The 22,211-nt window shown below is 43.7% G+C and overlaps 1 protein-coding gene across 1 annotated transcript in view; it reads left to right on the forward strand.

Annotated features, from left to right (window-relative positions):
- SHLD1 (shieldin complex subunit 1) overlaps positions 1 to 22,211 on the forward strand; it is a 54,846-nt gene that overhangs the window by 14,494 nt on the left and 18,141 nt on the right. The window contains exons 2-5 of the mRNA XM_085308976.1: positions 3,817 to 3,948; positions 4,596 to 4,871; positions 6,480 to 6,529; positions 7,989 to 8,158. Of these exons, the coding sequence (XP_085165102.1) occupies positions 7,996 to 8,158 (163 nt within the window). The 5' untranslated portion in view covers positions 3,817 to 3,948; positions 4,596 to 4,871; positions 6,480 to 6,529; positions 7,989 to 7,995. The remainder of the gene's footprint in view (positions 1 to 3,816; positions 3,949 to 4,595; positions 4,872 to 6,479; positions 6,530 to 7,988; positions 8,159 to 22,211) is intronic.

Genomic DNA, 22,211 nt, shown 5'->3' on the forward strand with positions numbered 1-22,211 from the left:
GACAGGGTCCAAAGCTGTTGACCCAGAAGTGTGGTGCATTGCTTTTACATGGCGAATTCAAGGCCTTCTCCAGCTGACTCAGGAGCACAGTTTAGGAGATGAAAGTCAAGCAGTACAGAGGTCTCTCACGAGTTTCCTAACAAAGACCAAAGCTCATTTCTTTTCCCAAGCTTTGTCAGCACAGAGTGAAAAGCAAGGGTAACTACTTTGAGAGCTGCTAGGGACCCTTGCTGCAGCTTCTGCTGAACAGCAGCCCCATACGCAGTCTCCTCCTGTGCTGTTACCATGAGGTTGCTTCTCTATACTGTTTGGAGGYTATGAATGAATGTGACTGGAAGGACACCAGAAACACTAGCATGAAGTTATCGGCATAGATGCAATTTTCTTAAAAAGGAAAAAAAGGTACTGGTTTAAATCCCTCTGGACTCATGGGGACTTGTGGAGCTGTRAAGACTGATGTTGGAGTGAGATGGTTTGCTCCCTCCTATGTAGACATATTGAGCAATAACATGTTCATTGGTAATGACACTCAACTGGGGAAGCTCATGTGGATGCTGCGTCCATGCAAGCAAGAAGGCTGTCCAGACTGAGGGCAAGATCAGCTTCAGCATTAATGTGTTGCTTTGCCAGGTCTAGCTGTGCTTTGCTCTGTATCTCTGGGCCAGGGAGGACTTCCACTGTGGTTCTTCTCAGCTCGCAGCTTAGAAAAGCAAGGCAAAGCCCACTATAGTTACTGCTGGATAGCCTGAAGAAAGTGGGTAGCAATGGAGAGGCATTTCCTTTCCTCTGGATGCAACTGCTGGGCTTCCCAAGGAAGGCAACAAGTGTGAAGCTAATACCAAATTGTGCCATGTTCGTCCTATGACTCCAAGAATGAGAACTTCAGTTACTAATTAAAACAGTACAGCGACCACTGCAAATACTAGTTAGAAGGTGCCTGAGGCAATGTCAGAAGAGGATGACTGGGGGAGCAGGTAATATGTGTGAGTGGAGGGCAGTGTTCTTCCAGCACTCTGTGCTCTCTGGCCTTTAGTTCTGCTCTGCTGCTGTAGTTTTGCTTGTGGGAAGCTGCCCTTTAGGTGAAAGATGTGACTTATCTTTATTTTGAGCCTCATGTCTAACAGAAGTGGAGCCAGTGTGGTATGCTGATCTCAAGTCGCCTTTGAACTCTTTGATCAAATTTGATAGATCAGTAATGATTTTACAGGAAGCATGCTTACTTTGATAAAACTCCTAGTTATGAGACGGAGACCCCAGCAGTGTAGTAAGTCTGTGGGGCTGGTTCAGCCAGTCTTGAATATCAGAGGATTTGCATTGGAAAGAAGCATTGTGAATGTTAGCTGATGCTTCTGGCTAGACCTCCATGATATTATCAGACACCAGACAATCTAGATGCAAATTTAGCAGGGAGCCAGACTCCTTCCTGTGCTCCTGGGAGCCAGACTCCTTCCTGCGCTCCTGGGACTATTTACTTCAAGCAAGGCCCAGAAGCAGCTTTGGGAAATTCCCTGAAGACTCAACAGCATGAGAACATGACAAATCTTTGAGGGATGTTTTTATATACAGACATATCTAGGTCCAGCTGTAACAACTTCCACCCAGATCTCCAAGGAGGTACTCGGTTTGGAAATGATCAGGTGCACATGTACCCTGCCAGCATTGAAAAGAGAAGTTTAACACTGTTGATGCCTCAGTTCATAGGGTAGAAATGAGAATAAAAGGGCCTAAACAGCAACTTGCCAACTATTAAAGGGTTCCTGTGCCCCACAGGGAGGCTGAGAAGTCCTGGATAGGACCTGTGCTATTACTTGAAGTGCTTCTGCTCTTTTTATTTGCTGCTTCCAGCCGAGCTGCAGCGTATAGAGGTGCTATCAGGCAGCAGCTACAACACAGGCATGGAAAATGCAGAACCATTGGGTAGGCAGGAATGCAAGGAAACGTGTGGGTGCTGAGACTTAAAAACAGAAGTACATAGGGGGGAAGTCTAGAATAAGCAATGCCAGTTAAAGTGAACCCAAATTATGCAGTGGCTGCAAGGGAGGGAGGGCAGTGCAAAAAGTGAGGTGGCATGGTYAGAGTGGCAGGAGCCATGTATCCATGCCTGCTCCAGCAAAGACTTAAAGGAGGAAGATTGGATTTGCTGGGGAGGGTAAATGGATTCCCCTTTCATTTGACTGAGCCTGTTCTTTCTCCAGGGCTGCTAGCAGAGGTAGTAGCTGAGCATGTTTGCACTGGAGGCTCCCTGTGGAAAGGATGGGTTGGGGAACCAAGCCTGGAGGCAAACATCCTTGACAAGGATGTGCTGAAGGAAACTCCTGAGGAAGAATACCTCAAGGATGATCTTGGAGTGAAGGGTCAAATAAGCTGTGGCTGACAGGAYGGGTGCAGCCGTTGTTTTGAGGTTTGTCTCGGTAAACAGCAGGGAGCTCTGGCAAGAGGTACCTGGTGAAGTGCCAAGGCGGAAGCTGATTCAGGGAGGGTCACAGCTGGCATTGGTAAAGAGGGACCTGCAAGCACTGAGAGCAAACAGCATCCTGATTAATAGCAAGGAAGGAGCCTGGTGATAGAGCCTCGCAGAGTAAAGAGCCTTAAGGGAAACGGGCCAGAGGACTGGAGTTGGAATAAGGGTTCTACCTCCTTGTGTCGCTGAAGAAGATGGAGCAGATGGGCCACCATGGCAAATACCAGGGCTGAGGAAGGAGAGCAAAGGTCTTCCAGCTATTGTAGCTGGGGAATGGAATGGAGGCAAGAAATAACATTGCAGTCCCTAGCTTTCCTCATGTTTTCCGTAGTTTCTCTATATGTACAGAGAGTACATGAACTTTCAAGGAATGAATCAAAAGCAGCTAGAACCTGTAAAAACAGGATTCATGTAATTAAAATTGTTCAGAGTCTGAGCTGTCCTGCTCAGGCCAATACTGCCAGTTCCAAATGTTCTTGAGTGATACCTCTCCCCCCTCAGCTTATTTTAGAAAACGTCATTTTTTTTTCTGCTCCTMTTTGTTTTGGACTACCCTGAATGCTTGCTTTTTCAGGCTTTTGCCACTGAAAATTACTCTTTGAAACAGCATTAAGGCACCGGACACAGGGTGACTGGGAAGATCTCTGCTGGATTAGGCTGAGGGGAAACATGCAGGGTAACTTAATGTTGCCCTCAGCATTAACCAGGAACCTGAATTGGCAGTACATGCTCTGTGATGGCGCAGTTCAAAGTCCAGTGTGCCACACCAAATTGCATTAGTCCCTAACTTACCACTGTTTGGCAACAGTAACAAAACTAGGAGTATTTCAGTTCTGTAAGTGGAAGTGACTCTTTAGAAGGAGGTTTGCTCATTTGAATGATTGCTTTTCGTGTCTTTGTAAACCAAAGTGTCTTTAAATATGTGGTCCTGGAAACTTAGTGAAAGAAATCTTAGAAATCTGTGGGGACTGGTTGTGTTCTTTATCAGACCAGCTGGCACAGCTGGATGGATAGATAAGTTTTAGGTCAACCAACCCTTTTTTGGTGTTGGATAGGTATGGTTCTCTTCTACCTAAACAAATATATTCATATGATATCTGCTTGTTGCTGGTTGGGATGCTCCAACTCTGTCTGCAGGTGAACATCAAGGATCTCAGTCCTTGAGGTCACGACCTGCTCTGAGTGTKCCCTGTGCCTGTTCTCCTTTGCTCAAAACCAGGATGTGGAGGAGGAGGGAGGGTTTAGCTAGAAGAACACCATGTCAAATTCTTCTGGGGAAAATTTATAGAAAATATTGGGGTTTATTATTTATTTGAAGACTTCTGACCTTTATCTGCCCTTTGCTTTCTGCAAAGCTCGCTGGAATCTTCTGTAGGTCAGGAAGGAGTGGAGAAGAGCTGCTGGTTGCAACTCACAGGTTCAAGGAGCTCATTCTCAGTTTGGGCGCAGCCTGGAGGCTGAGGATTGGGCTCATTCCTGGGTTTATGGTAAGAGACTTTTTCCACAGTGGAGGCTATCAAAGCATTGTCTGCAGGGCTTGCACTGAGCTTCAGAACAGGAATCCAGCACAGTCTGTGTTGCTGCATCAGTGGCAATAATAGTCTCTAAAGCTGGGAAGTAAAATGCGTGATGGATTAATGGAATACTAATATTCTTTCTTGCTTTCAGTTTTGAAAACAAGGAGCTAGTTTGCTGTGAGGAAGTGACCTCAAAATACTTAAATGTGCAGACTATAAAATTAAAGTAGCACAAATGTCTTTAAGAAAACCTCAAACAATGAGACAAAAATCTTTGCATAATTRAACTGTGAGGAAACCTTGTTCAAGTCTCCTTAGCATCCCTTCTACTCTAGGTCACTTCCTGCTGCATAGAAACTGTTCAGCGATTGTTTTTTGCATGCTAAATTTTTTTCTAGCTAAAATTAAAGTTCTCACTATTGTGAAAGAAGGAAGTGAGTAGAAATTGTATGGCCTAAGACTCTGGCCTTATTACTGTCAACATGCTGAAAACCCACATTGCGACATAGCTGCAAAAGCCAGAAAATGTATTTCCTCTCCCCAAGCTTGACTCTCTCTAGTTTAATCTTTGCTAAATGTCAAGTGTGAGCCTTAACTCCACATTTCCTGGTTCACAGGCACCTTTTGCTTGAACCAATTTCAACCATGACTGCTGGAGTGGTTTTGTCATGTACCAGCTATAATACACTGATAAAAGGAAGGAACAAAGTAGGAACTTGGACTACTCCCAGTACTGGAGGCAGCTTTACTGGTTTTGCTGATGATGCAGTTGTAAATGAAGGCAAAGACTAGATAGCAATGACAAGGGCTACAAGGGAGGTGTTGCTCCACCAGGAGGGCACAGGACCCCTCATCTTTCATGGGAGGAAGAGGGAAAGAGGAAGGAAGTGAAGGTAAGTTCAAAGATTTGGTCTTTCACCTAATATGACAAATATAAACCAGAAAGCTTGATCTTTATTAAATGCTACGGCTGCCTTATATCAGGTGTGCTTGCTTGAGTGCCTTGCTTTTTTTTTTTTCAGGAGCTAGCAAATCCCTACCCACTAACTCACTTAAGGCAGGACCTGCCAAAATCAGGACCTACCACATCATTTTGTCAGAGCTTTTCTGATGGCCTAGAATGATCCTTGGGATGATCCAGCTGGGTGAAACCATAGAGATGGCTGCTGACTGCATGCTATAATATTGCTTGTGCTCCTGTGGATAAATAACATGGGCCTACTGGTGTCCTGCACTCCTCACTAAGATCCCACTGCTTCCAGCAAGGAGCTGAGGCTCCGCCTTCTGGCTCAGAAGCAAGGGGCAATCCTGCTTCCCAAGGGAAACTACCAGCTCCGCTCTGGTCCAGCTTACAGCACGTCTGCCAAGAAGTGCTGGCAGGCATCTCAGCAGGCTGGCCTTCTGCTTTCCCACCCAGCCACATGCCTGGATGAGGCTGCTCCCTGACCTCTGCCAGCAGCTGTGTCCTGGAATGCTTGGCCCTAGGACAGTCATGCCTGTCCCATTTTTTCCATTGGAGTTGGCAGTAGCTCCATGGTCCTGGCTACTGAGTTGCTCTGTGCCCCATGGAAATGCTCCACACGCTAAAGCAGAACTATAATTGAGATGAATTGTTGCGTGAATTATTGTAGTTGGGCTCTCCAGGCCCAGGTCTTTTGGGGATTTTGACTTTTAACTAATGATTCTTCCTTCCTAAAATACATTTAGCAAYAGGATCCAGTCCAGTGTGTGAGCACGGTGTGTTTGCTGGCTGCTGTGGGCACCTTGCTGCAGCCCTGCCAGGTGGATATGAAAAGCCAGATGCAGGACTGTTTTCTCTATTTCCTAGCAGGGCTGCTGATATCCTTAAGAGGAGGGGRAAAAAATCTATTGGCAAGTGGGTGAAGGGGAAAACATTGCTTAGTGACTAATCCTTCTGGTGACATTGCAATGTGGGTTTTATCAGCCTGAAACTAAAATCTGCGGAAATGCACTAGATGATGCAGTTTAAAACCCACTTTCCCTTTTAGTTGCTTAATTCTGAAATAGTGGTTTTAATGCCTTCCCCTCCCCCCCCCAACTGCTGCCTATAGGAAATGGCATTAGGGAAGCAGATTCAGGCGAAATTCCCTCTCCCTCAGTTTTGAGGAGAAGCCTGATTGGAAATGACTTTGATTTCTTTCCCACCTGTACTTTCCCTGCCTATGTGTGAGTTTGGGATGGGGGGGAACAGGAGGTGTTTTTTCTGCTTCCCGTTCCAGAGCTCACTCTGCTGGCATACAGGAAATGCGAGTCCACCTCCCCGGATGGCATGGACATTGCAAGGACTGGAGGCATTTCCTTCTCTCACCTCTTTTTTTTCTTCTTTTTTTTCCTTTTAAAGAAGCCTTTTCTCGCAGGGGGGCTCTTGCTTCACCAGCCTGGCTCCCTCCTGGCTTGCAGCGCTGCTGAGCCAAGGTGACTCCAAAGGGTCCCTGCTGGTTAATGGCCATCRTGTGATAGAGTCATTTATTTCGTTTCAGGTGAGCCACCAAGGAAGGAGACAAGGACAGTGACGAGGAGCTGTTCCCAGGTAGGGCTGAGGGTGCTGATCCAAAGGGAAAACTTTCCTTAAGTGTGCTGACCCTGCTTGTCCCCTGCCCAAGGCAGCTGGTCTCCTCTACTATCCTAGTCAACATCTTTGTGTGTGTTAACAAGTGGGCCAATCTGTGGAGAGATGCCTCTAAGCTATGATTTCTTCATGACAGAAGAACCTAAAGAATGATAGTTTTTTTAAAAAATAAAATCTACATGGGGGTATTCACTTCAATTTTACATGCTCATCACCCCTAGGGTTTCCTTTGGCCCCGATGGCCGTAACTGTCCTCACTCTCTTTACTACTCCTCCCTTCCCCTGAGATAGTGCTGCTCTCTTCCTTTTATTTCCTTGCCTCTTCTCTAAATGAGAGTCTGTGGAGTGCCAAGTCATTGCCTGAGCACCAGATCTGGTTTCTCTGTGCTATCGTTCTTCAAAATAGCACAAGGATGCAGCTGGTGCTGCTAGACACAATCTTCACTTTGTTTATTGCACACAAGTAGACAAAACAGATGAATGAAGAAACTTGCCCAAGACCTCCTGGAGTCTCTGCAAAGGCTAGGAACTGAATTCACATTTCATGAGAATAACTCTTGGTCTTTTTCAGTGACTCTCTTCATTAAAAGAATCCTCTGTTACTTGAGGGGGTGGGGGGAAGTGGGGAGAAAATCAGTTTAGGCTTAAATTTACCCAGCTCAGTCTAATCTTCCTGCTTGAGTGTCAGTGCTCAGTGGGTATTTAAGAAGCTCCTGCCTGAAAGTCCTTCTGGCACAAAGCCTTGCAGTTTGGGCTGCTTTCTCCTATTTGGTGTTGCTTGAGGGGTGAAGTGGGTGAGGTTTTGGGTCTTTCTTGCAGGGCTCCCTCCTTGAGATCTGCATAGGTCCTCGCTGGACCTACTAGGTCAGTGCTAATCCTGCTTTACTGATAATTCCTCTTTTCCTCTCCATTTGTCACCTTCTTTCTCCACCATGTCTCTACCTTTCACTCTTCTGCCTCGCCTGCATGGCTCTGCTTGGAGCTGCTGGACAGGAACACCTTAGTCTAATTCTCTCTGAAATGCTTGTCCATACACTGTGGCCCTTGGTGTGAAGATTGTGGACCCACAAGGACATGCCTCTTTGTAAAAACATGTGCATAATATATGCTGGTGTTCATATACCCAGTAGCTCTCTAGTGCTGGAGCCTGAGTCTGTGGGAAGCCAAATCTGATGTGGACTCCTAGGGATCTTATGAAGGGTTGAGGGTGGTTATTTCTGGGTTATATTATCATATTTTCCCTAAATATTTAGCATCTTTAAACTTGTTCTTCCATTTTTACTTTTTTTTTTATTAAGTATGCTTAAACAGCTTCTCTTAGCTCACAAAACAGTACAGAAATGCAGTGTGGGCTTGGGTTGATTTCTGCTTAGATTTTCATGCTTTAAAAGCCCAGCTCAGTCACATTTCTCTGCTGCAGTGGGACCATGGAAAGAAAAGAGACCTCACCAAGTCCTTATTTGGAGGAAAGCAGCATGTTGGACCTACCCTCTGCTTGTGACCTGGCAGAAAACTTTATACCTCCATGCAGCATGGAAAACAGTGAGGACCCTTGTTCTTCTGTGGTTACTCTTCCCTCTCCACCCACAGGTAACAGTCTTTTGTTTCTGCATCTTGAGTGACCAAGGGCAGTGTCCATTTTCTAAGGAAAAAATCTATTCATGCAGTTTGTCACTAATTCTGAGTGCCTTTGGGCAGATGTTAATCGAGGCAAGTTAATCCATTTAACACTTTGAAAAATGTCATTAGGTCRCCACTGTCAGTGGGTGACAGACTTCCAAATTTTCTTATCACAGAGCAAATGATTGGATATCTGATTTACTCTTCAGCTTGGGCATTAGCATTGAGTTGAGGTCYAAAGATGGTTGAAAACTTGATTTTTAGTGGAACACAGGATTTTTAGTGACTTTTATTAGAGGAGAAAAATCCCCCTTCTGCAATGAACTAGGAACTTTTGTAAAAGAGCCTGGAGATAATTAGACTTAAAGCTGTCTGATTTTGATGAAAAATTGTTTCTTTGGAAACAAAGTAGGTACTCATGCAGTACTCTACTCCAGGTCTTTCCAACAGGCCTTCATTCCTTGCTCTCTGGCTGTTGTGCTTCTTGCTACTAACATCAGTAGGCTTGGCTGCACTGATGCTTTGGCAATGTGAGGGACACTTGTTGTGTCTCTAATGTTAAATCAGAATGCACTGGCCCGGTACCATTTCTTGCTCTATGTTCTTACTTGTTGGACTGAGGGCTGAGATGGATTGTAGCAATTTGTATTTAGTATCAAGGAGAAATTTGATAAGCAAATATGTAGATACTTTTCTGGAGATGACTTGTGAAGGCAAGGAAGAGACTTCTGCAGGCTGAGCAGGTGGAATTTCACTGACAACACTTGTGATGGCTTGGCAGTCCTAAAAGCAATTCTTGCTTTGTTTTTTCTAWTGAAAATGCAGACCAGGAAGCTGTATGTCTTGAAAGATCTGCCTCATCAGTAACTTATATCCACTAGCTTAAACAACAGTGTTTCTCTAATGTGGATCATGTTTGAAGTTTTTGCTTTATTTTTGAGTTAGTGGTGACCACCCCCTACAAAGAATGTCATGATCAAACCTTTCTTTCTGCCCTGGGAGCAGAGGATTTGGGTGGTTCCCCTAACAGTGTGGCAGGCTGGAAGGCATTTACTCAGATTTCAGTCTGTCACAGGTATGAAGAAATTTTGGGAGCTGTAAGACACTCCTGCAATGTGCATAAGACTGCCCTATTGCTCCAGCACCCTTTAGCGAGGCTCGGGGTGCSTGGACTTGATTGCAGTGACAAACTGGATACACAGAGGAACTGTATAAGCATTCAGCAGTCCCAAGACTGGTTTGAGACATAGCTATGGTGATACATATGGAAACAAAGACCTGCAGCCCTAAGTCCACATGAAACTAGAGTATCAGGTGAACTGTTTGCTGTACATATGTGGAATATGTAACTGGAGCTCAGTACAGAGGTACACATGGAGGCTGGTCCTGTGTTCTTGCCCTGCATTTGTGCTAAGGAGAAAATCAAGTATCACGCTGGACCCAGTTTATGCTCTGAACGTCTTGGTTATATTGGTTTGCTTGTTGGTTATGAAGAGAAAATGCTTATTCACTTAAGCTTTTTCCTAAGGCCATAAAGCAATTTCAGCTTTCTAATTCAATAAGATTGGCCATTATAGTAAAGGCAAGACTTTTTTAAAAAAACAGAATTTGCTTAAAAAACAGAATTTGCTTAAAAAACAGAATTTGCTTGTCCAAGAAAACCTGACACAGGCAAAGAATCCTATCAAATGAGCCTTGTTGATAAGGAAGGTACTTTGCTTGTTTACTTTCTCATGAGATGTTGTAAGCTGCTAGTGTGACACAAAGTAAATTAAGGGTAGGAGTGTCTATAGCTTGTMACACACAGAACGAAGGCCAGAAGATTGCCAGAAAGTTGTTTCCTTTTCCTGTTTGTGATGGGTGAGGAATCTCTTCACTGACTTAAAGGCCCTTCCAAAAGGTGATTAGGTCTCTAGGATCATGACAGCATCCTTAACAGAGAAGCAGACACAAAGTTGCGTGCATTAGACTGGGACTGACTAAAATACCATGCTGTTCCACCCTCAGGAGCTGGAATGAGTATGTAGGTAGTCCTGGTGCCTGAGTCACTAGTAATAGATCTTATTAGTCTAGAGAGGCTACATCACTCATAACAGCACGAGATAATATCCATTAGCCATGAAAACAGGGCCTTGTGAAAGAGGGCATCCCTAGGCCACAGTGGTTCTGTGGAAATACTGTTAAATACCTAAGTTACATATGAATGAGTGGTTTTAGGATTTGTGTGGGAGTGAATGTTCTGCTCCTGTAACAGCTCTGGACATGTGTACTTCTAGCTCAATGTCACAGTGAAGTTTGGCAGCAGTAGAATAATAAAATTAAATGGGATCACTGAGCTTTTCAGTATGGCTCTATTTTTCCTTATACTCCTCCCATTCATTTTTTAAAAAAAAAAAAAAAAAAGCCAGCCACGATTTTCGAACTCTTCTGTTTGCTTTCTGGGTTTTTGGTCAAACTAGGCAGGCAACTGGTTGACACAGCCCTCAGTTCTGTGGGCAGCTGTGATTTTTCTGGGAAACCACTGTAGATACCCAGTGAATTCACATGTCTTTTATTAGCAACTGAAGAGTCACATTACATTGCTACATGTGCTTGACTTGTCCTCACGTGCTCTCTGCTGTTTACTGTGTTTACTTGCCTGTCAGAGTTGCTCAATGTCTCTTACAGATCTGAGTTGTTTACCAAAGTTGTCTGGCACAGCCTGCACTTTTCCTGTATGGGAGTCGTGCATGTGTGCTGATGGAGAAGCTGGAACTGAAAGGAGCAGGCTGTACTTCTAAGGTCAGCAGTGGCCTTCGTGCGCAAACACTTGACAGATGCTTGGAGGCAACTTCAGCATGAATTGTTCGTTATTCGGGACACTGTGGAGATTATAGCTTGGCTGCCTGAGCTGCTGCTCTGATGTTGAGTGGAAGAATTTCCAAAATGTTTTTTCTGGCCATGTTGAAGATAAAACCTGAAAGCTATAGACCTTTATATAAAGCCTGATGTAAAAGATCTATATAAACTTTCCACATCCAAAATACATATGATCTTTTAATTCATTTTTAGCCTGAGTCAAAACTGAACTAGAACTTCTTGCATTCCTGGCTGTCATGATGATGTGCAGAAACTTTTGCTGCAGTCTGCTTTAAAAAAAAAAAAAAAAAGTTACCCAAGGAATATCTTACTCTTTGGTCTCTTGTGGGGATGATGGGGAGGGTGCTGTAGGAAAGGGTGCATTGTGCTGTTACAACAAGCGTCTTCATATTGCAGGGAGTTAACCTGCGCTCACTTGCACACCCACTTCTGTTTGAACTGTGCTCCCAAGCACTGTTGGAAACCAGCCTTTTTTAAGGCACATGACCTGTGTATAACTGCCTTGGCCTTGCTGAAGGTGGTGYCTCCTATTTTGAGAACAACTGATTTTTTTTTTTCAGTTTTTTAGCTTGTTTCCTGCTGCCCTCTAGTGAGCAATGTGACTGGTTTCTGATGCTCCCAGGCTTGAATGTGTGTAACTAAAAGAGCTAGTAACTTCCCACATTTGTCTGTTGTTAYGGCTATACTGGGATTGGATTTTGCTTGAGAATGAGGGGTCTTTACAACTTGGTTATTCCGGTTGGCTGTTTCTGGATGCAGACGTGATCATGAGCGTCTCCAAAAGTTCAGTTTTAACTGTATTTATCCCTGATAGTGGTATAAACATCCACTTGCTTGTCAAGACAGGTGACTTGTTTAGCTTATCAGAAGCAATGAAGCATCTATTTTCAAGTGAGAGTATGTCTTTGAATAATTCTAATCAAGTGCACTATGATCAAAATACTAGACTTTTCTTAATATTGGAATTTTCTCAAGAAAAAGTGGTGAAATGTTTCAGATCCTAATGTTTCCTAGAGATTTTTGTGATCAAGTGGGACAGTCTTGATGGGCTTGAATTCATACAGCTCTCTAAAGTCACAGCCAGGGCCCTAGGTGGGCTCCGAGTTTTGCTGGGTTAACTTGCCAAGCATCTCTGTGGTGCAGTTGTGTTAAATATTGAATGAAATAACAAAGTGGAAATCTGCTATATTACATAAAGCAGTACAGGAAAACCCCACGACATCAAAAATAAAGCCTTCAGCACCGCAGCCTTAACGAGTTGCTAGAAGTCTTCATCTTTTGTGAATTTTTCAGGAGTGGGTTACATAACACATCCAGGCAAAAATAAGTCCTGGAAAAGAAAAAGCAGGTGTGTTTTTAAACTGATGAAGAAAACTAATTCCATTTCAAGGAGAATTAGAGCACTGTATCTGTTACATTACTGATACTTGCCTTTTAAGCTTCTATTTCTCAGGTATCTTCTGTGGCTGTGAACAGTCTTTACTAAACCATTAATACTTAAAAAATCAAGTACTGAGGAAATGCATCATTAGCCAGGACAAGGACTTTCATTGCACACAGAGGGTGTCTGCCCAGATTCTGCAGCTCTGAGCTTAAAGGAGAGTTTGGGAGTTTGCCTGCCAGTGATGCTGGGAAGCAAATGAACAGCTCAGCTCGTTTGATGGGTGCTGGCATCTCAGGTCTTGTGTTGGCCTATTTGGAGTTGCATCTCCTTCTGCTCAGAGTGAATTTTCTTCTACTTATTGCATATTTTTTTCCTTAAGGAGGATTTCATAAGTTGACTGTCATTAGACTTCATATGCAATTTAGGTTGTATCCACCTATCTTAGTAATAAGCCATTGAACAGGACAAGGAGTGTACTGCATGTTTTAGATATTATTCTTGAATCCTTAAGCACTGGCAAAATACAAAAGTTGGAATTTGTATATTTAAGGTGATTTTCGAGAGATGTGATTTTATTTGTTACTTTTAACTGAGCTTGTAGGCCAATTAAACTCTTGCCCACCCTTCTATGTAAAGGAAGAATTGGAATAAATTGATTTCCAATTTGGGATGCTCCTATCAAACTTTAAGCCCTCCATAAACTGCAGATTAGTAGAAACGTTGGTGGGGGTTTTGTTTCCTCCCTAGTGGCAGAGCTGAGAAATTGTCTGTCAGATTTGTAATTGGATGTGGAAGCGTTGTCCTGAGAACTGCTGCATGGTAACTGCAGAACTGGGAGCTGCTGGCTTATGCCTGTGGCAGTTTTAGGAGTGGGCCTGACCCGTAAGCAAYGGTCATTGCTTAATGAGTCACCTTTTGTCAATAAATGCTAACACACTGAGTATCTGTGGAGGATGATGTTAGTGTTGGCAGTGTTAGTGGCTGAGTAACCATTTTCTCTGACTTCTCAGGGAGCTGGCTGCTCAGCTCCTTGCAGGACTAAATGTTTTGTGTATTGCGTCAATACATCTTCAACTAGCAAAACTTACTTGCTTTGTAGTATTAAATGCTGCATCCTGATAACACTGCCCTCCCTACCAGGCTAACCAGCCAAAAACCCCACAGCAGAGTGGCTAAAGATATGTGTAACTGCAGRCTTCCAGTTTATTACCTAGGAAATATTTCAAGTGAAATCTGATGACAAAATGATTAAATCTGTGGTCTGAACTAGATTTCCAGGGATAGTATTTTTCCTTCTATTTTTCTGAAATAGCTATTCTGCAAAGATGCTGGCCTGTATATGAGGAGTGTGTGATATACCAAGGGTTTCCTATTTTTTTCTTAATTGAGGCAAACAAATGAGTCAAACATTCAAGACTGAATGTGCTTACTCAAAGCTAAATCCTGCACTCAGATCACCTTCCTGKAGTTGTCTTCCAGCCAAGTAACCTGGATTAACTGGATGGGAAATGCCCCTGGGGACAGAAGGGGCTCCTTTCTAGTTGGGAGAGGAAAAGCTAAACTGCAGCTTGTCTTCCTTTTGGATTACCTGCTCTGAAATGTGTTTTGTGAAAGTGCCTAGCTCTGAGCTCATGCTCTTGCATGAACTGGTGGCTGCCCCTAGATGCTTCCTCAGCAGATGGGTGCAGGTTGCTTTCATGCCCTGGGTCAGAGGGTGGTGGAGAACATGAGCCTGGTGCAGGGAAGCAAAGAGGAATTTGAGGCGTGTGCTGAAACTTCTCAAATACTTCAGACTCCTTACTCATAAATGAGMCACCTTCCTGGGAGACCTGAAGAGTTAAAGTCAGCGAGTGGCAGGGCTTTACCCAAATGAGCTTTGGATTTATGTAGGTTTTGTCAGCTGCCACTGACATGCAACAGGAGGTGTATCCTGCTTTAGGGAGCATGGGTGGAGATGCCTTGTGCAGCACTTTGTCTCCAGCTATGGATACGGGGGTGTTTAACAAATAGTGCAAGTACAAGTGATCCTGTCCCTGTAAGCCTTTAGCTTCCAGGACTTCTGGTTTAGCAATCAGACAGTCTCCAGATATGTGATCACTGCTTATTTACCTTCAAGCAATTTATGATCTTATAGATGTCTTGAATATTTTCCCTCTTCTTTTCTAGACTAAAGAAATCTAATCTGATGTGGTCCAGAGTAACATATCAGGGTGGAAGTCTCCTTGCTTTTAGTTCCTTGTGCTTTTTGCACACTAATTTTCTACTTTGCCTGTACTGAAACAAGGGGAATCCTTCCTTACTGGACTGTCTTTATTGGCTTTGCTTCCAAAATTCTGCTGCCCAAACTAAGCTGTTCCCAGTAAAGCTTTGCCCTGCATCTGCCCTTGATGTTTGCTGTGGTTATCATTGTATTTTTGAAGTATTTGTGCCAAGCCTTCCTGGTTGTCAGGCTCTAGGGTCTGGCTTGGACTTGAAATGGCAAAACTAAAATGTGAAGAGTTTTCACCATTTTAAAAGGTTAAGTTGGCCCTATGAGTCACTCAGGGAAAATAAATATTTTAGTTCCCTAGCAAATGTAGGGATTTACTGAATGTCGGGGAAAGTTAAGAATTATCAATCTATATAAAACAATGTGATAGCAAGACTTTCATTGGAGCTCACATCAAGGAGGCTGCACAAATCTTGTAGCTGCTTTTAGGATGCAATATAGCTAAAGTTTTTAGCTATATTAGTTACAGCTAATTGTTTAATTTGTGAAGCCCTAAAGAAAAGGGCAAACCTTGTAAACAAGGCATATGCAAATGATATCTATGTACCAGATCTTGCTTATCTCTTACCAGCTGCCCGCCACAAGACGCAACCTCATCCACTAGCCACTGACGGCAGCCACGACGAGGCCGCGCGTCCAGCCGTGGCAGACAGCATGCCTGGAGGTAGGCACGCTGTGCTGTCTGCCTGCTGGTAGGACTGGCATCTCTTCATCTCACTTTGCTCTGCAATGGTGGTTTAAGAGTCCCTGTGGGCCATTTCTTCCTTATCTTTATCTAAACTGTCATTCCAGTTTTGGCCTTTTATTTCTCATTATAGCTATCTGTGTTTGGCCGTTGCTGTGACCTAATCTAATTTGGACTGCAGTAATTTCATTAGGGCAATTGTTTGAAGGTGCCTGTGAGGCAGTTTTGTACATATTTTTATGCCAATGTTGTTTTCCCAGGGCAGTCAGTGAGCCTTTGTGGCTTAAATAAGAAGGAATTAAATCTTGTAAATAAGTGACAGAACAAGACTTTGTTCAAGTCCTAATGCATGATTTTTCATTTTCTCATTTGTAGATATGGACTCTTTTGAGGTGGAAGCTTTTAAGTCAAACTGAATGGGGTGGATTAGAGGAGGGATAGGCAAGTTTAGATTAGTCTGTGCCTTTCAGCCATCATGTATAACTAACACTACCACTAAATCTTAGGGGGGCAAATAATGAATTTCGGAGAAAGCCTCAAGAATTCATTATTGGCCAAGATGTAGATTGCAATTGGGCTGGGGAGGGAGGTTGTCTTTGGGTAACTAGATGTCACTGGCTCAGCAAAGCTGCAAAGTAGAATACWGATATGACTGAAAAGCTGATCCTTGCATTGGGCTGGAGCACCTGCCCTCTGAGGAACGGCTGCGAGAGCTGGGCCTCTTCAGCCTGGGGAAGAGAAGACTGAGGGGGGAATCTTATCAATGTGTACAAGTACCTGAAGGGAGGGTGTCAAGGGGACGGGGACAAACTCTTTTCAGTTGTCCCGTGTGACAGAACAAGAGGCAATGGGCAGAAATTGAAGCACAGGAAGTTCTGCCTGAACGTGAGGGGGAATTTCTTCCCTGTGAGAGTGACGGAGCCCTGGCACAGGTTGCCCAGAGAGGTCGTGGAGTCTCCTTCTCTGGAGATCTTCAAGGCCTGCCTGGATGCAACCCTGTCTGACATGCTCTAGGTGACCCTGCTTGAGCAGGGAGGTTGGACTAGATGATCTCCAGAGRTCCCTTCCAACCTTACTCATTCTATGAATAATCTCTTCAGTGCCCTTGAGTGGCAGATTTTGCTGGCCTGTTTCGGGCAGTGGAAAGGGGCTGGTCGGTCTCATTTTTCCTGTGCTAACTTTAGTGCAAAGTCCTCTTTTTAATAAGTCGGATGAATGCCTTTCTCAGCCTTGTCTGTTTGGCCTTGCCCAGGGACTGCTCTTACCACATGCACCTCAYTTGGGTGCTAGCTCTGAGCAAGCAAGGAGAGCCATTTCCTTTACATGATTAAAATCAAAAGCACAGGCTGCTTTTGCAGAGCAGCTAATCTGCCTGATAGCCTGGCTTGTTCCCTGCAGCAATATTGTGGCCCTGTGCAAGGGTGCTGAAGTGTCAATAGGAAGGAGATGGGCTGAATGAAAGTGCGGAATTCAAGGAAGAGGAACAGGAAATTAAAGTGTCTGTGAGGCTGAGAGTCCAGTAAACCTGTGGAAAGGGGGTTTTGTTTAGTCYTGATAATCTAATAAGCTCTGATTCATTTTTGTCATTATTTTGAAGCTCTAGGAACAACTGCTGATGTTATTACAGAGCTGGGATGGTATGAGAAGACTGGTAGTGAAGACTGATAACGGGAATATTTTCCATGTGTGGGGAACTGGACAACCTTTCCTCTCTGCCTGGCACCCTGAGATAACTCTAATTGCAGTATGTTTTCCCTTTTTCAGAGAGGTTATACTTTTGTGCTAAATTCCTGGGTAACCTTTCACTGTTGTACTTAACACTGCGAAGTGATTGAGCAATGTTTGCATGTTGTTTAGATTGAGGCATCTAAAGTATTTGACAAAGAAAAGGACTGGGAGAACATCCTCTGCTTTCCTGGATATGTTGGTGACTTATGCCACTGCCTGCATGCAGTGGAAGGAACCTCATCAGGTTTTCTGCTTTGCAGGCTGCTTTGCAGAATCTGGAGGCACAGTCCTGCAAGGAGACAGGCTTTCCTTCTCTGCCCTGTTGCTTCCCTACTTTGAAAAGATCTTTTCAAAGGCACRTAGAAGATTTCATAAGATGACCTTTCTCTACAACATTAATGCTGTGACATGACTTCTCAGCAATTACTTGGTTGTGCAGAGGCTGTGATACCTGAGGGCAGGTCTTGTAGAAGAATAAATCCTCTCAGATCCACCCTTGGGATGGACTTGAAGCATCTTCCTTCCTCTAGCAGATTCAGTGTCTGATTCCTTTCATCCCCTTTTTTTTGGTGGAAACTCAGAAAGCGTCCCATCTTTCTTGCAGTGTTTTGTCCCATAGAAGGTGGGTTGAGTCTTTCATACTGGTACATGTCTAAACAATAATATGAACCAGATTTCAATATATGTCAAAGTAATGAGGGTGCTAAATGTTTGAAGCATGGAGAGGCAAAGAAATTAATTTACTTCTGGGGAAGAGAAGATCCTCATAGGATGTATTGTGGCTCTAATGTTGTAGACAAGTTTGCATTAAACAAATGGCGGGTGTGAGAGTTGTGGCTAAAGGCAAAGACCACAGAGGAGAGAATCACCGTGAAGTGATTTGACTGTAGCTCCTGCAGGCCCTGCAATAGGATGTCCAAGTTAAATTGCTCCATTTTTCAGTTCTCTTTTTAAGAAAGAGAAGCATCTTTGCAGAAAACAGTTTCAATGAAATTCCAATTTTCCATAACAAGTAGGGAGGAGTAACGACAGAGCAGTCATGAGGCCTCTAAGCCAGGTAAGCTTCTGTAATGCAGTGCTGTTCAAGCATTTCTCTGCTAGCAGTTGAGGTATACTGGCATAGACATAACTGTTTCTAATTGCTCTGGGTCAGTATTATCAAGATGCTTTGAGAAAAGGAGACTGAGACAAACCCCTGCCAGAGGAAGGGTATGAATCTGGGAGTTTGCTGCTTTTGTAATCATTAGATTTTTCTCCCCAAGTGCCTTTTTTTCTGGTAGGCCATTGCTCTCATAAGTGTGCAAGAGCAGCAGTACAGCTGAAGTTCTTCCACTGAATATTTTTGTTTTCTTGAAGAAAAATGTGAATGAATGTCTTGAATCCTTAAGTCCTTGATATAACCAGGGGAAACTGTAGAAGTGTGTGACCATTCCTGATACCCTGACATTTATTTGTTCATGGCATCTTCTCGTTAGTGTTAGATTTTGTTCCCAAGATATTGGTTTCTTTTTGAGTAATAAAGATGCTCTTCACTATTTGGCACTACAGTCTTGTAATGCAGATATGGTAGAAACAGCCCCAAATGTGTATATTTATGTTGAGCAGTCAGCAAATGGAAAAACATGAAGTGACTGTAATACTCTTACATAAAACTAGCATTGCCCTTTCCTGCTGGCTGCAGAGCCTGTCTTGGTGACTCAACTTTCAGCTCTGCATCACTTGTACGGGTGGTAAGGTTCTGTGAAAATGGTTTAAAAATCCCAATTTAAATCACAAAGGATGCCTGGTTAGGGAAGAACGATGAAAGAGTCCAAGAGAAGACAGCAGGTTGCATCATGCCACGTGTCTGTACACAAATGCTGCTCCTGTTCTACTGCTGCTCTTTTATGTAACTCATCATAGTTACTGCTGAGGTGGCAAACTGTCCTAGGGCCGCATAAATAAATCATCAGATATTCTTTTATTCCCTGTTTATGGGCCTAGCTTATGTAACAGACATGTGCTAGAGCACTCTGCTCTGAAATTCTGGCATCTCTGGAGCATGTCTGGATGTCCCAGAGAGAAGGTATATGAGATGCTGAGGCGCCTGCATGTCCGAAGTAGTGAACTTGTTCAGCGGTGGAGAATGTCACTTTGTTGCTGCATTAGCAAGATTTTTCATTTTTGTTTTTGCCTGGCCTGATTCTAAAAGCAGAGGGTTTTCTACTTTGCAGTTTGTCAGAATGACATGTCTTGTTGCACAAAACATCTCAGAGGAGTCTGGGAGGCCTAAATTTTCTGTATGAAGTTTATTCTTGTTTGGACATGTTTCTCTTCACAAGGAGACTTTCACTCTRTGTATCTCTTTATATCATTCAAACCTTTTCTCAGAGTCATGTAGCATGACTGTGTGCTAGAAAAATAAAGAGCTTATTTTGCCCAGAAGGCTCTGCACTGACAATCCTCATTGGAGTGCAGCAAGAAAAAACAAGGTGTCTCTGCTCTGACTGCTGTGGTGTTATCACTTCTGAATTTATTTCTCAACTTTGAAGCTTTTTTGGATGTTGCTGTGACCTGGTAACAGAAATGAGTCTTAGGAAAGTCCTTATTCTTCCCATCTCTGAGATCTGAAGAGGCTTCCTGGTGTTTTGTGTGCCCCTGCTTTGCATTTGCTTGCAGTGTTGCCTCACTTCCACACTAACATTGAGCTTGTGCTGCATGGACCAGACAAAATATCCCTACAGCCTCCTGACTTGGGCGCTCATCACAAAAACAAGACAAAAATGGGAGTTTTGTGCTGGATTTAAACATGGGTTTTGTGYGTCTTAATCCAGGCCTGGTTTTTTGGTCATCTTGTTCTGTTTTACTTAGCTCAGTTGAGGGGTGTGAACAGAGGCTGTCTGCTGATAAGGCTGCAACACAAGCACAAAATGACTAAATCTTTTAGGAGCAGTCTGTGAGTATACCATAGCATGCTTTAATCTTTTTTTAAGCAGAACAGAGCACTATGATTCAGGATCAGTGGGGGTTACAGTATATAAAGTCTTACCCTGCATCTGATTTTTTTTTTCTTCCTCCTGTCCCTTCCTTTCGTGAGTTTAACATGCTCCCTCCTTTCTTGTTCATGCTGAATGCTAAAGATTTCAGAGTCCCATGGCTGGTGCATACGTGCATGTGTGTATTTTTCTAAACTCCTGCACAGACAGATGGAGCGCTCTCAGGCTGAGCAGTGCTGCTGTGCTTGCAGGAGCCTCTGCTCGAAGGCCATGCATGAAGGATAGCAGGCAGCTGGTTAGCTATCGCTGTAATAGGCGCTGGCAAGCACATAGCCATATTGGGCTGTGTGCTGCTTGCYGCTCTTTTCAGCGTGCTGAGGGGTTTTGTGCCCATTGGTGGTTGTAAGTTGGGAGCAAGTGGCTGACTGGCCTGTTCTATGTGGTTAATCCTATCTCAAAGAACTATAGGTAAATAAGAAAACTTAGATTTTAAAAAATGCAGCTGAGTGTGATGTGCTAATGCAACTGGCTGAGAGAAGGGGGATTGGTTATCTTGTCAATGAGAATAAAGGTAAAGAGCTGAACAGTAAATCTAGGGAACAATCTGAAACATGGTTCTGCATATGTCATACAACAAAGAAAAGGAATGATAAAACCCCAAATCAACTACTCTCTTGCACAGCATGTAATTAGGTTATGAACCTCTCTGCTACAGGAAGCTATTAATACTAAGTAAGAGCCTAGTAGTGTTTAAAAAGGTATTATATGCTGCTATGGACACAAGACCACACCAAGTCAGYAGTTCTCCCTGACATGGAGGTGGTGAGATGTTGGGCACCTCACATGGTGTTTYGATGCTCACACTAATTCCTAATTCCTGCCTGTGAGGCAGGTCTAACACAAAAACCAAGCTGGTGCCACATGTTCCTGCTGCTGTTGCACACCTTGGTGGCCAAAGAGCAGCAGCATGATGCACTGGGTGAACTTCTGCTCTTGTCCTGCCCAGCAACACCTTCCTTTCCCCGCTGGAAATCCCATCTTGGAAATGGGAGAAGTGAGAAGCACAAATGTGTTAATGCATGTAAGTCTTGCCTTCACTAATCCTAATACCTGGTACTTGGAATACTGGTGCTTGAGAATTAATCCTTGGATAATCAGTCCAAAAGCGGAAGCAGGAGGGAGACTGAAATAAGGGCACTATTAGAATTGAGCAGTGCAATGGGGAATTGGAGGGGATGATGGGATAAATTTCCCTTCCATCTCATCCACAGCATAGACTGTGCATGTGGCTGGACAAATATTAAAGTGGTCTTTGAAACAGAACCCACAGATTACACACATTAGAAATAAAATAACTTGTGATGATCCAGAGAGTACCTTGACCTAGTGCTTGGCCCAAGTCTTTYTGTATGGCTCTTGGTACACATTTGTTCTGACTTTAACACTTGATATCATCTCTACTTCTAGTCATGATAGAGCACAAGTGGGATCGGTCTCTTAATATTTCTAATTTAGCAGTAATTTCTTGAAGGGATAAACTTTCTGGTGAAGTGCTGAATTGAAGCAGAGTTGATTCACACTACTGCTGTCTCCAGTCCCTGCTGGAATTAACAGTGCTCTCTGCTGCTTCCCTGGGAGGCTAATGAGGTTGTTCCTAGGTTAATTTTTCTCTTAGTGCCGCTTTAATTAAAATATAATGAAGATAGCAGAAGATGCAAAATAAAGTAACTTGAGGAAAATCCATTTCATGCTGCACCAATGCTTTGTGGTAGGATACTTATTGCTGCTAGTTGTTATTTTACATGAGACACTTGTCTAATAGCCTGTGTTTGTGAATTAGCTGTCGAGCCTGTGACAGCACTTGGGAAGCAAAGTTGGAGCCAGTGGCCTAGCTGTGGAGTTTGCACCAGAGGGTTTTATCCCTATGTTAGAATGTGAGGATSTATCAGTATCCTTCAGCCCAGCAATCTTGGCATATGAAGGGAAATGAGACCTGGACAGGCTGGAGAGTTGGGTGGAGAGGAACCTCATGAGGTTCAACAGGGGCAAGTGCAGGGTCCTGCACCCAGGGAAAAATAACCGCATGCACCAGTACAGGCTGGGGGCTGACCTGCTGGAGAGCA

Source organism: Rhea americana, unplaced genomic scaffold (genome assembly GCF_003343005.1).
Source record: "Rhea americana isolate MKP2758 unplaced genomic scaffold, rheAme1 scaffold_289, whole genome shotgun sequence".
Taxonomy (NCBI): domain Eukaryota; kingdom Metazoa; phylum Chordata; class Aves; order Rheiformes; family Rheidae; genus Rhea; species Rhea americana.